This window comes from Humulus lupulus, chromosome 2 (genome assembly GCF_963169125.1).
Source record: "Humulus lupulus chromosome 2, drHumLupu1.1, whole genome shotgun sequence".
NCBI classification, from domain to species: Eukaryota; Viridiplantae; Streptophyta; class Magnoliopsida; order Rosales; family Cannabaceae; genus Humulus; species Humulus lupulus.
This window is the reverse complement of record NC_084794.1, coordinates 39,113,368-39,128,606: the sequence shown is the minus strand read 5'-3', so window position 1 is coordinate 39,128,606 and position 15,239 is coordinate 39,113,368. Positions and strand designations below refer to the sequence as shown.

At 33.6% G+C, this 15,239-nt stretch overlaps 1 protein-coding gene across 2 annotated transcripts; it reads right to left on the bottom strand.

The window, feature by feature from the left end:
* Positions 1–5,840: 5,840 nt before the first annotated feature.
* Positions 5,841–10,203, bottom strand: LOC133817698 (uncharacterized). 2 transcript variants are annotated; one of them, XM_062250278.1, is made up of 2 exons: positions 9,643–10,203; positions 5,841–6,639 (listed from the first exon to the last, which is right to left on the bottom strand). In XM_062250278.1, exons 1-2 carry the CDS (start codon positions 10,082–10,084, stop codon positions 6,110–6,112), a joined length of 972 nt encoding a protein of 323 aa, XP_062106262.1. In that variant the 5' UTR covers positions 10,085–10,203; the 3' UTR covers positions 5,841–6,109. The 2 variants fall into 2 exon arrangements, with proteins under 2 accessions (XP_062106262.1, XP_062106261.1); XM_062250277.1 differs by having other exon boundaries at positions 5,841–6,645; positions 9,643–10,193.
* Positions 10,204–15,239: the final 5,036 nt, after the last annotated feature.

Genomic DNA, 15,239 nt, shown 5'->3' with positions numbered 1-15,239 from the left:
GGTGTAGGCTCGATGGTATGTATCTCTTCTAACCAGTGATCAAGCTTGGCATTTTTTTAAGGTGCAACCTGTTGGCATAATCCTTTTTGTTGCTATCATGACTACACAAGGCATGATTCTATAGCTTGATTTCTTATAAGTTTTCACCATGTCATTTTAGCTTGTGATGAGTATTTCCATCTGTTATGGTGTATTCAATATTTTCATCTGTTTTCTGTTAATTTTGTTTGCTTGTAGGGTCTACTTTTATTTACAAAAAGTAACTTTTTTTCTTTGGTTGTCTTTCCAAATATAAATTCCCATTAGGACATAGCATATTATATAAAGGCAGATGCATAGAGCTTTTAAAGAGCAGTTACTATGAATTAAGTGTGGTGCGATTATTACTTGGTTGTTATGCTAGTCACTTGTCCCTCCTTAGTGACTCTCATTGTCTATTTTGCCATTTCTGTCCTATTTTTTCTGAAGTTTTCTTAGTTCTGTTTCTGCTCTGATGTTGTTCTATTTTGATGTATTTATTTCATGTATAGGTATTATATATATACAAGGATATATGTACATCTGTTTGTGTCTCCATATTTAGTTCTTTCCCTTTCACCCACGATCTCATTCTCTCTCTTTCTTTCTCTGTTGTTGCAGATGTTAGCATGGAGGTGGGACTGTGGGGATGGTGTTGTAACAGCGGGGACTTCAATGCGACTAGGGTACCGTTGCCGTGAAGAAAATGGTTTATTTTGATTACATCCCCACTTATCTAAAAGGGTAATGACGATTTTTTATTCTTAGGCATCATCTTTGATTATTTTTTATAATAATTATTATCTATTAAAATAACTCATGAGTTTGAAGAAAAATAATACAGTTTTGGTTTTTTCTTCTGTTTATCCGGATTTATGGCTTGATAGAGATGATAATGGGTTTTAAGTCTCAAATACAGTAGTTTTAAGGAAAAACTGAAGTTTAGGTTTATATTTTTGCATTGAATAGTATTTTTATTTTTTTCTATGAAGTTTCAGGAAAGATAAATACAACATTTAAATTTGTGATTAACTTATTTAGTTCTAGTTGGCCAAATTCTTATACAATTCACAATTAATGTAATAGGGTGTTCATGTAAGATATTAATGATGTTGGGTATTATGGTCTTGCAGCTAAGCTTCTCTGGAGGGGTGCTGAGTGTTGGAATGAGTGTTTAAAGCTTTTGGGCGTTGCTGAAGCAGCAGAAGCATCAATGGATTCTGACTAGTTAAGCTCTGGAATTTCAGATTTTGATACTCACTTTCAAGGGCTCATAGTTCAGAAAAGGTCTCTTTCTCTCTATATATATATATATATTTATATAACTGTAGTTGTCTCAACTTATTTCTATATTCTATTCCATATTTGTCATTTGTGAAATGTTCTGTTTTAACTAGTGTGAAGTATATGGTTGTTGTTGATGAATGGAATGCACTGGTACATAATGGAAAACTAGGCGAACAATGCATTCCACTATATTTTTTTACTAGTTATTATTTTTTGTTTTTAGTTTCCCTTTATTTGAAAACAAACAGCAACTTAAGCTATGAAACTGTTTGTTTTTAACAAAATATACTTTTTCTCCCTTCTCCCTTCTTTGAAATTTCTTTGTTTCATGTACAAACCTTGTTGTTTCTTTTTCATAGTTTAGTTAGCAAGAGAGTAAATAAAAGGTTGTGCTTTTTATGATCGTTGTAGTTTAATTTGATGAATGTGTATATATGTCTATTTGCTAACTCAGGTAGCTGGAATTTATAGTGGTTATCTCTCGTTTATTTCTCTGAATTGGTATATTTTTTGAGTTATTTTATTTTGTTTCTTAGTCATTGAGTTGTTATAATATATGGCTTGAGTGTATTCTAATTTCTTGTTTGGCCTTTTATTTTCTTGAGTTATTTGATTCCTTCTGGCTTTTCCTTTATTCTGAAGTTGTTTAGAGAGCAATATAAGGGAATTATTTTCTAAGTAGTTGTAAAGAGCAACAATAGAAATAGAAAACAAATTAAGAAAACAGGGCATAAAAAACAACTAGATGATTCTTTTTACTACAATATGTGGAAACTTTTCGTTTGAGCAGTATTTTTTATTCCCCTTCCCCATACGTTATTCTCATAATAGAGGGGATTTAGAGCAGTGATTGGTAATCCATCGCTTCAAAATAAAACCAAAACTTCCCCATTAGTTAGTTACAATGCCCCAGCACTCGTACTTTCTCTCTCATTCATCACCACTGTCCTATACATATACATAATTCCTCTTGTTTTAATCTTATTGTGCTGTGAAATCATTTTCCCTTGCTTATACTCTTTATGCCTGGCATAATTTTTCTTTTATCATTTCATCTCTATAGGTACAATGTAGCAATTAAGTGTGCAACTATTACTCTTGCTGGGCACTCCTAACCAAAGTAGAATTATGAATATAGATTACTCTCTGTCATTTTAGATTTTTCTCTTAGAAATCCAAGTCTCTCATCTTTTTTTTCTGCAATTTTTGGTAAAATATGAATCTTTCTATTCTATTTCAATCTCTTGCCCTAACTTCTCTCTATTCAATTCTATTTCAGATTTTATTTTTAGAAATTGGAAAATGTTGTTGAGCTGTGGGGTAAGCTCTTTTCACTCTGCTATTGTGTGACTTAATATGATTAAGATCTTGAGGTAATATCATTGATTTTATTATAATTATTTTATTTTGATGTTAATATATGTGTTGGCTATTGTGACTTAATATGATTAAGATCTTGTTTCCTAGTAGTGCATACAATGGAATAATACCAAATTATGATTATATTACTAAGTTATTGAGAATTCAGTAGGAATATGCTTGCTCTTATAAAATCTAGTTAAGATTAAGTTGCATTGATTTGTATTTCCTTGTTTTAATAAAGGACATATAGCTGTTTTTATTAATTGAAAAAAAAAAACTTTGCTTGATTATGTTTGTAATGTATCAAGCCTTTGCCTTGATTTATGAAGAAAGTTATGAAACACTTTATGTCTTCATTGCTCCCTACTGTCTGAAAAACTATAATGTCTTAATGGCAGCAAGTTGTTTGACAAGTTTGATTTTATTTGCACTGTATTCTCTTTTCTTATTTATAGCTTTGGTAAGTTATAGTTTATATGATAGTTATGGGATTGGATTTGCATTCACTTGTTATATTATTTATTTATTTTAGTTTTCATCTTGCAGATGTTCCCAAGCTTTGTTTGAATCTTCATTTTGTTTTCTATTATGCCTATTTATATTTTGATATTTCTTTGCTAGTTGATTTTCTGGCATTTTAGGAACTTGTTACTGCTTGGGTTGTCATCTTGGCTTGCCTTGTCCATGGGTTTGTTACAGTCTTAGTTGTTAGTGAAGCTCATGCAATAACTCTGGTTGTTGAGGGTTTGTTAGGAGTTGTGTTTACAGTGGCTGCATTAACAGATGAAGCAATGGATGTTGGTGAGGTTTTTTTTTTTTTTTTTTTTTTGCTATAAGAGTTCTCTGATATGTCTACAAATTAGTTTATGAATTTTGACCTATATCTAATTTGTTTATGAAATTGTTTAAAAATCATGCTTTAAAGTTTAATTAAGTACTTGTTCTCTTTGTTTAATTAACCCTGTTCAATCCCCAAATAACATCCAGCCATTTACTACAATTCAGAGTTGTTTCAGTTCTTGGCACAATGTTCCAGTGATATTTCATTATAAGTCTGTAAAAATTATACTATAGCATTCATTCATTACCTGGGCTAAATACATGTTAGTTTGGATTCCAAGTGGGTTAATGAAATCTTTTACAGGTCTTTGTTAATTTTTAAGCATCTCCATTTTTTTTTTGTCTTTAGCACATATAATCATTAAGCTGTGCAAAATAGCTAGTGGTATGAGGTTCATCTCATCTGATGTTCATGCATATCTATGTAATAATCTATTTGGTTTTAAGGGAAATAATATGTGTCTAATGTCCATATGTGCTGTTTTAGGTTCAAATCACTTCCAGGACTTGTCAACCAAACCCAAAGGGATATCATAGAATGTGAGAATTTTGTCTTCCAGACAAGTGCACAAAGGATGATGAATTGAAGGATGGAGCAAGTTTCATGCATGGTTTACTTTTGTGTATCTTGTAATGTTTTTGTTTTTCATTTTTGAAGTAAAAAATGTTCAAGAAACTTTATTATGTTATGCTTTCAAACTTAAGTTAGAACTAAGATCTCATGAAATAGACACATTCATAGTTTGAATTAGTTATTGTTTAATGTAATACTTATGGTTTATCAATATATTGAGAATTACATTTTATGATTAATTTTGATTTTTTTTATCAAAATACAATAATGAAAATCTTTTAATTAAAAAAAAAACTTATAAGTACTCTTATCACAAAAAAAAACATTAATATGTTATGATTTATAAACATATTATAAGCGTAACAAATTGTTATGATTTATATAATATAACAAACTAAAAACGTTATAAAAATAATCAAATATAACAGTTGAAAAGTGTTATGCAAAAAGTATAATATTAAACTTCAAATTTATAACCAAATACTCTAACTAAATGTTATTATTTGAATATTATAGCAACTAAAAATGTGTTATTGAATAGTTTAAGATAACATCGAACATAACATTCGAATACTGTTATAGAAAAGACAGGACTTTTAATAACAGGGGCTACGTTAGCATTTTCAGAAGCGTTATCAATACTCCCGGTTAGTAGTTTTTTCTTGTAGTGGGGGCCCCACAATGCAAACCCATAATTCTGGGTTTCTTTTTTTTGCGATTTCTTCAACCAATAACCGCCCCTAACCGAACTAAGACCGCCGAAACTCATCAATTCAAGTTTCCAACCATACTTTAACGAAATCTCGACCCAAATATAAGTTACCCAAGTGCCAAAGAACACAAAAACATCATCAGAATGTTCAGAGACACAAAAATGCCAAAACCATCACTGTGAGTTTTTGAAACTCAAGTTTTCCTCCAAATCAAAAATCAACATTTAATCACCATTCCCAGCTGCAATTAAACCTTCCCAATAGTTATAAACAGATTCCTAACACCAGAACATTTAATCTAACAACCTAAAACCCAAGAAATTCTAAATTCAAGCCATGTCCCAAAACTTCCTCAAGAACAATAAAGAACACAAGAAACAAGCTTGAGAGACTCATACCTCAGAGATGAATTCGAAACCCTAGGTTGAAAATGGATTACTCAGCTGCAACTCTTCACCTCCTAAGCCTTCAATTTCCCATCTTAAATCCTCAAACTCAGGTGCAAACTCCAAACTTAGATTGTGTTTCCAAAAACTCTTCAAGAAGGTAAGATAGGAGAGAGTGTAAGTGTATTGTACGTGAATGACCCAGAAGCTCTCATCTTTGGTCAACCTAACATAGTTTAATTGGTTAAAAAGACCATTTTGCCCCTAGCTCAACTTAACCTTAAAACCAAACCCAAGGGAATTTTGACTAAATTCCCACCAAACCTCAAATTTCACCACTAATTATAAATTAAAGCATTAATCCCAATTAGTTTCATTTACCAATAAATCCCGGTAACTTGCCAAATTACCACAATACCCCTAGGCTGACCTCGAGCCGGGTATTTATCCCTGTTGTGACTTTTCCACTAATTTGCTCAAAATGATTGACTCGTGCCGAATATCTCAAATATATCTGCATAACAATGTGGTCTCATAGCATACAAAATTACAATTATACCCTCAACGAGTCAAAATTACCAAAACATCATTTTTTAACAAAAGCGAGTCTTTATGCACATTTAATACACGTAAACATGCATAATCAGTCATATCATAATATAGCTATAATACACTTAATCACACATATATTTAATTAAAATCATATAATTTTCAATTATGTCCTCCCGGCACATTAACCAAGGTAGTAAACCTTATAAGGAGTTTTTGGAACGTTACAACTATGTATCACCTTGCAATAACCCTCAACAGTACAATTTTGATCCCAAGATGATAAAACAGTAACATTCAAGTTATTAAACCACAATGGTTCACTTTTCTTTATTGAATAATATCCTAGCAGGATGTTGAAGCTGATAAATTAAGAGGTTCTATAATCTGGACCTCGGTGATTCTTTTTTAGCAGAGATTAAATTGATATACTTTTCAACGATTTTCTCAGATGAAAAATCAGTGAAGTAACCCTTCTTTACATGCAATCCTTCTTGGGCCCCCAACTTCTCTAATCGGTTTTGGACCTGGTCTGCTCCAATCTTATTGGGCTCTAAGAGCATGCAAGCTATCTCAGTGTGATCGTCACCATGAGCAAGGCCCAGAGTTTGCACAGTGGGAAGCCCACCTCCCTTCTCACTCACCATTTTTGCCAGCTTTTGAGCCATGGAGATATCTGTGGTCATAATGGGTACATTGTACAAGCCAATCCATGGGCGTGCCCCAATCATGGCGATCCCTCTTTCTTTGGACATAGATATTGGACCTTCATTGGGCTTCTGTGGTAGAGCTTCCGGTACGGTCCACCCGGCCCATTGGTTGCCTGTGGAGTTGGGCGTGTAGTAACCCAACTCCCTTCGGATGATGTCTAGGGCCTTCCATGTAGGGTGTGCTGCACCGTATAAATACACTGGCACTACAATTTACAAACACACACATCAGTTGACAATGTCATTTTGCCAACTTCTCTCCTATTCAATGTTCAGCGGTAAATTTATTTATTTATTTTTTTAAATAATCTCCCACGAATTGTTTGATAAATAGAAAATGAATTATTGTAATGGGTTAACTTTGAGCTCATTTTTCTATTTTTATATGTTCTCGCCAATTAAAATAAAACAATTCATCTCATATATTTAATAAATTTTATATAATTAATAAATATTGTATTTGAATTAATTTGTCTTATTATTATAGGTTTAATATATTCCATCAATTTCACAATTTTACATATTTTCTTAACAAAATTCATAACATGATTATAACATTATGTAAATGAAAAAATATTGAAATTTTATAGAGTTAATTGTGGCAAAATGACCCAAACTTTATATTTGCTACACTTAAATACTTAAATTTTTTTGTTTACAGCAAAACTATCCAATTTCATAATTTATTACACTTAAATTCCTAAATTTTTTTTACGGCAAAACTACCAAAATTTCATAGTTTATTAGACTTAAATACCCATAAAGTTAAAAATTTAATATAAGCTGATTTTAAATTATTAAGAATAACTAACATTGTATAAAAAATATATAAAATAACCTAAATTAATTCTAAAATTAAAAATGATTTTATTTAATAAAAAAATATTTGTTTATACAATTGTAGTTATTTTATACAATATAAATTAATTTTAAACTATGAAAAATAACTAAAATTGTATAATATATATATAAATAACCTACAATAATTCTAAAATTAAAATAGTTTTATTTTAATAAAATATTTATAGAAAAATAATAGCTAAAAAACTTTTAACAAGACAAAATGATTAATTTTTTTTAATTTTTAAAAGAGTTAAATTAATTAAAAAAATACTAGACTTAAATAAAACTATTTTTTAATTTGAGAATTAATTTATGTTATTTTATATATTTTTATACAATTTTAATTATTTTTCATAATTTAAAATCAATTTATATTTTATAAAATAACTAAAATTATTTAAACAAATAGTTTTTTTTATTAAATAAAACAAATTTTTTATTTTATAAAATAACTAAAATTGTATAAACAAATAGTTTCTTATTACATTAATAATTTTTAAATGTCGAAATGACAAAATTTATAACGATTTTAGAATATGAAAAATTATCGGATATAATTATACTATACTAATAACAATATATTTTTTGCAATTTTTTATTTGTTTGAAAATTTTGCCTCATATCATGCCCCTGAATGAAGACCCTTTAATGACAAACTAATATATATAAAACTCAATTTATAAACTGATCAAAAAGAAAAAGCATATCATGTTTATAAATGTCCAACACTTTAAATGCTTCTATATGCACTTAAATTTTTTCTCTCCACATCTCTTTCTAAATAAACTTCTCTTATTTTTTTTTAAATTCCACATATATTTGAAACTTGTTTTAGTACAAAATTGCACATTATTAAACAATTTTATTAAATTTTTTTTTTCAACCTCTATAATTTATTATTAAATAAACATCTTTGACACATTTTCAATCAAAACTAATAGTTTTTTTTTAAGAATAAGAAACTTAATAAAAAATTTATTTTATTTTGTAACCTTAAATAAGAACAAATATAAACATAAACAATTTTAAAAAAAAAATTATATCATTAAAATCAAAATTATTAGAGCATCTCCAACCCATTACCCCATTATGGTGTTGCACCAACACCAAAACTAAAGAATCTTAACACCATATTTTTTTTCCATTCCAATCACAACACCAAAAATTACACCAAAAAATATATTATTTATTATTATATTATTTTTTAATCAAATAGAATATTCTTTTTATTATTTTATTATTTAATTAATCAATTAAGTAAAAATGTCATTATTAATTACATGAAACTTATTTCATAAATATTAAAATTTGGAAATTATAATAACACATTACAATTTCCTATTTAAATATTACACTACTACAATAAAATATATTTAATTATTAATTTTTAAAATTATTAGAAGTATGTCTTAGTTTGTCTTGTGTTCTATATATATATATATATTGTTTTCTATTTTATGTTTGGTGTATTTGATTTTAATATTAGAATGTAAGTTTGTAATATTTTAATTATCTTTTATATATTTAATCAATTTCAATGTTAATTTTATTTCTTATAGTGTAGAGTAAGAATTTTCACACAAATTAAAATAAATTATATAAGAAATTAATTATGAAATATTTGAAATTTTATTTAAAAAAAATTAAATTATATGTGTATTTATAATTTAAAAAACCCAACATAAAATATAAACCCACATAATACTCATATGTTTATATATATAAATATATATATATAAGATATAAATAGATTTATCTTAAAAAAAAAAAAAAATGCCGAGTGAACAGTGCACGGCATATATGCCGTGGCACTGTTCATAAACTGCTAAATGGAGGTATATTTGCAGTTGGGTTGGAGCTGTATATATGCTGTTCACGACATATAATGCCGTATTGCCGTGTGATTGGTGTTGGCCTTAGTAAAATCACACTTGTATAAATTAAAACATATATTACAAAAATTCTTAAAAATGATAAGCTAATTAATAATAAATAATGTATTACAACCTTCTAAAAAATAGATCTTGAATGATAATATTTATGTAAATATATTAAAATTATATATTTGGCAATAATTAATTAATAAAAAAGTGTACAAGAAAAAAAAAAGTTCCCAATAGTCACACACACGGATACTTTTATGGCTAATATTACTTATGAATATTATATTTAACAAATGAAACAGCAATAGATCTGCATGTGATCTTTAGCGAGTAGGTTTAATTTCTTCTAATATTGACAATAATCAAAATTATCTTTGTTCCCACAACCAACATAATATTCAATATATTAAATCACCAATAATTGTTCAACTTGTTATTATTAAAAATGAGAGAGAGAGAGAGAGGGAGAGAGATGACCTTGAAATTTAGTGGCGAGGTCAATGGCCACAGCCCGAGCAAGCATGGCTGCCTGGTGAAGAGAGGCGTCGGCCAAGGGATGGAAAAGAATTTCATCGACGACCCCCAAACGAGGGTAAGCTCCGGAATGATTCTCCAGGTTTATGGTCTCAAAAGCAGCCTCTACCATGGCCATCACCATCTGCTGCAGCGGACTACTGCTACTATTATTATTATGACCATCGATATCACAATACGAAACGATGGTGTATCTTACACGATTGTAAGCTTTGTCTTCGAGCTTGTTGACTATTACAGCTTCCGCCTCACGCCATCGTCGACCAGCTTCTTCAATTGCCTCCAGAGCGCTTCGGTTGCGTGATTCTGAGATGAAGAGCTTGCAGCATATTAGCTTATTCCATTGCTCCATTACTCTCCCTCTCCCTCCTATTTTCTTCACCATTTTTTTTATCTGTGAAAACAAACAAAAACCTAAGCTAAAAGCAGCTCTATTGTTACTGTTTCTTTCTAGCCTCTCACAGATAATAATAATAAGCTATAAAACCTAAGCTAAGCTAATTGATTTGATTATTATTATTATTCACAAAATAATAATATATAATTATAAAGCAGTGCTTAATGCTTTACTTTGTCTGTGATCACTGCTCCTTGCTGGTACAAAGTCAGAAAAAGACAAAAAAGTATTTAATTGAGGTCCCATTGCATCACATGTACCGGCCACCCTATGATGTGTCATCTGACATGTCAACAAATTTCTACATTTTTATCATTCTTTTGAAAGAGTTGGTAGTTGAAATATTAAATTTGATTTATTATTGTTAGTTTGTAGAATTTTCAAGAATTTAGAGATTTTATAGTTTTTATGTATTTACTAGAGTTTTTAGTGTCTTCATGTAATTTTAAGAATTTCTAGAATGTTCATCTAGTTACTAAATGTTGTTGAGTATTTAACATTCTAGAACTATAATTTATTAGTTAGAATTATCTAGAATAATCTACTACCTCATAATTTAATTATGTTTATAGAAAAGTTCATAGATTCCTGTAAATAGAGATGTAGTCCCACTATTTTGTATAAAGCCAAAAATACAAGTTGAGTTCTATAAAAAAAAACTCTTCCATCATTATATTATCTCTCATATTAACCTTAGTTTTCAATAAAGTCTTTAAGTTCTCTCTCAAATTAATATTAATTTTCAACAAAGTGGTACCAGAGCAAGGTTCTTGAAGAAAAATGGCAAGTGGAGGAATTATCCCCTTCCAAGTTCCAATGCTCACCAAGAGCAACTATAACAATTGGAGTATCAAGATGAAGACGCTACTAGGCGCTCAAGATGTTTGTGAGATTGTTGAGAAATGCCATAAGGAGCAAGAAGATGTTGCTCTTTCTCAAGCTCAACGGGAAGCCTTGAGGGATTCAAGAAAGAGACACAAGAAATGTAACGACCCAAATTCACTAATAAGGCTTAAGGGCCTTGATTAGTGTGCCGGGAGGGCATGATGGGAATTATGTGTGATTATTATGATTAAGATGCATGATTATGATTTTAACCATGTTATATGACTATGTGAATTATATTATGTGATAATTATGATGTGTGAATTGTACCACGTGGGTGTTGTGATACCAGTGTGATGCACGTGCCGAGGCGGTCCTAGAAAACTAGATAATGGTAACTGGTGATTTGGTAACCTGCGTAACTGTTAGTAACCATAGAGAGTAACAGGCTTTATTGGGAAAGTGGCAGAATTGTAAAGTTAGGAAAATGACAAGTAAGCCCTTGAGGTCTAGTTAGTAAGGGATATAAATGGAGGGTTAAACTAGTCTTTCGGCAGGGAATAGATGAGTAAGAGCTGAAGGAAAATACAATACGTACAACACTTGGAGAAATGGGCTTTATGCTGAAAATTTGAGACCTAGAGGAAGAGCAAAACTAAGATGGAAGGGAGAAGCTGAATATAGCTTTTGGAGGGAGAGTTAAGGAGTGATTGAAGTTGTCAAGCAAGCTTAGATCAAGAATACTCAGAGGTAAGATTTTAATTATGGTATATCTAAGTTTCAAATCTGATTTTTGGTTGATAAGTGTGAATTGAAACAAATTGGTGGCTGGTTTTGTATGAACTCAGAATTGGGTAATCAAAGGGGAAGGAGGTTTAAAGCTAGAGATTGGACTCATCACTCAAGGTAAGGTTTTTGTGTAATTATTAGGCTTATTTCTGTTAAGGTTTAGGGAGTTTGGAGTGTGGTTTGTGTTTGAGTTCAAGTTGTTCTTAATATTCTGGTTTGAGTTACTAAGTATGAAATTCAAGAGTGAATCTTGGGTATAATTGTGTGAATGGGCTTGGGCATGATGTTTCTAGGTTGTTGTGAGGTTTATGATGGATTTAGAGTTGGTTTTGGGACTTATGATGGAGTTTGGGGTGATTTGGAGTGAGTTAGGCTCGGGAAAAACGCGAAGGGAAACCCAGAATTCTGGGCCTGCGAAGGCGTGCCGTGGCACAGTTTTTGCGTGCCGCGGCGCGGAGCCCCTGACTTGCTGGGTGTCGCGGCACAAGGCCAATTTCAGGATGTTATTTTTGGCAATTTTAGGCCTTTGCTCCGGGGGTTCGGGGGATGTCTCCGGGGTGTTGTTTTAAGGTTTTGGGGGTTCCGAGAGTGTAGGTTAGGTTCCGGGAAGGTAGTCTTGGATTGGTTAATGAAAAAGAATATTATATTTGTGTTGTGATTAGGACTTTGGAGAGGCTCGGGGTAGAGGACCGTGCTTGCGGCTACGTGGCATCGAAAACCAGTGAATTGAAAGGTAAGAAAACTGCATCCGAATGTATGATTGTAATGGGACTAAGTGCTCCCGAGAGTTGTATTGTGTCAATGTTGGTATTATGCCAAGGGACACGTAGAAGCGGTCTAAGAGTATCGTACATGATTTTAGCGCACAGGGTGCGAATTGGCCACTGGGAGCCAGAAACAATAGGATAACAGAGGGAGCAGCCTGTGAGCGCTAGCCCTGGTTATCGTCTGTGCATCACGTATTATGAGCTAAGATGCTTTGTATATGGAATATTTGTTTGATGATATACTTGAGTTTATGAGATGCTATATGTGTAATTGACCTGTCTACTAGTTGTTCATGCTCTGTTGTTGCTGTGTTTTCTTGCTGGGCCTTGGCTCACGGGTGCTTCGTGGTTCAGGTAAAGACAAGAGCAAGCTGGACCAAGCCTGAGGTGGAGAGCTCCGAGGTGTAATGTACATAGCCAGTTGTTCGATCACCATGGTCGAGGAGTGTGTCAGGACAGAGAATTACCTAACTGCTCGTTTTTGCCTTAGTATGGCCAGTCAATGTATTTAAACTTTGTAACTTTTGTAAATGGCTTTTAAACTGTCAATTTTGGGATCCCATGTACATAAACAATGTTTAGTAATGAGAACATAACTTTTGAGACCAAAACACTTTTAACCCTAGTAGCTCTACTGTTTCAGAACACGATTTTACTTTAATGACTTGATTAGCAAGTCTGGCACTTTATAAACACATAGTGTAGCGGTCTTGGCTATCTAGGGCGTTACAACTTGGTATCAGAGTGCCCTAGGTTTATGGGTCCTGAAGACTGGCTGGGTATGTACATTCGCTGCGGGAGATAAGCTCAACTCATGGTTTGGTAATTGTATATGCATGATTATGTGCTTAAGTGATTTGAGTGAGATATGAATGTTGATATCTGTCTGCTGAATAGGGAGCATGAGATTCTGATAGGGCCTGGCCCTTGACTATTGCATGATGCTATTGAGGCGTTCTTATTAGCATTGCTGTGCATGTGGATGAATATCTGGATAAATTGCTATACTTGTTTGCTTGTGAATGATTGGAGTTTCGGTGGTGGATTGTGGAGAGATTTTTACCCTGTCATCATAGCCTAATTGCCGAGTCGTTGTTTGTAGATTGACTTGAATAGTTATGCGTTCAAGGAAATCCACAAGACAAGCCGGCAGGTCTGGGGCTAGAGAGGATGACCAGGGCCCAACCCCTCCGCCAGTTCTTGAGAACTGGCAACAGTTAATGGCAGAAATGCAAGCTAGGCTTCAGAGCCAAAAGGAATTGATCAGAATTCTGCAGCAGGCTCCATTTGGGAGTGTTGCCCCTGCTGGACCACCGGCACTGGTACCTGTGGTACAGCCCGTTGATGTTGGCAATAAAGTGGAACCGTTGTATGAGCGGTTCAGAAAGCAGCAGCCCCCGATCTTTGAGGGTGGACCGGATCCACTAAAAGCTGAGCAGTGGATGACCCTGATTACCACCATACTTGATTTTATGAAAGTAGAAGGACATGATAGGGTGGCATGTGCCACTTATATGCTGAGAGAGGATGCCCTAATCTGGTGGGAGGTGGCATCACAAACTAGAAATGTGGCCACGTTGACTTGGGAAGAGTTTAAAGATTTGTTTAATCAGAAGTACTATAACGTTGCCGTCAGGGCAGCGAAGGTGAATGAATTTGTGGGGCTGGTTCAGGGCAGTATGACCGTTACAGAATATTCTTTGAAGTTTGACAGACTTGCAAAGTTCGCACCAGATCTTGTACCTACCGATGCGACCAGGTTAGACAGATTTGTTAGAGGGCTAAATGTCATGATAGCCCGGGATGTAAGGATTACTACAGTTCCTGGAGTGACTACCTATGCCCAGGCTGTGGAGAGGGCTCTGACTGCTGAGGAAGCAGAGAATAAGATATGGAGGGATAGTGCAGCGAGAAGGGAGGGCCGTAGGCCGGTGCCACCATATTCTGGTTCTAGTAGAGGCGGAGGTATCAGTGATTTGAAGAGGAAGACTCCTGATGCCCCAATCGCTCCTAGGTTTGATAGGGGTGGTCGGGGTACTCAGGGTGGCCGTCGAGGAGGAGGTGATTCGTGGAGGACTTACCCAGAATGCACGAGGTGCAGGAGACGCCATTTGGGCGAGTGTCAGGCTAAGGCTTGTTATGTATGCGGGGTGGTGGGACACCTCAGGAAAGATTTCCCAACAGTGAAGAAGGGCGAGGCAGGGAAGGTGGACAGCTTGACTCCAGCTCAAGTGTTCACTTTGACGCAGGCAGAGGCTGAGGCTAGTCCCTCGGTAGTGACAGGTCAGCTTTCTAGTGCTGGCACTCCTTTTACTGTTTTGATTGATTCTGGTGCTACGCATTCATTTGTATCTGATAGGGTGATTGATAGATTGTGCAGACCTAGTGAGTTTAGTGCTTCAGGGTTTGGGACTATATTGCCTACAGGAGAGCTGGTAGTGTCTAGGAGATGGGTTACGGCACTGCCAGTGTTAGTTGATGGTAGGGAGTTGTCAGTGGACTTGATTGAGTTGAGTATGGAGGACTTTGACATGATTTTAGGTATGGATTGGCTGGTTAGATATGGAGCTACCATTGACTGTAGAAAGAAGATGGTGACCTTTGAGCCAGAGGGTGAGGATCCCTTCGTTTTTGTGGGAGCGGTGCGTGGACCCCGCGTACCCAGGATATCTGCGTTGAGGGCCAGAGATTTGTTACAGGGTGGATGTATAGGCTTCTTGGCTTGTGTGGTGGATACCACCAAAGTTTCACCAGTTGGACCG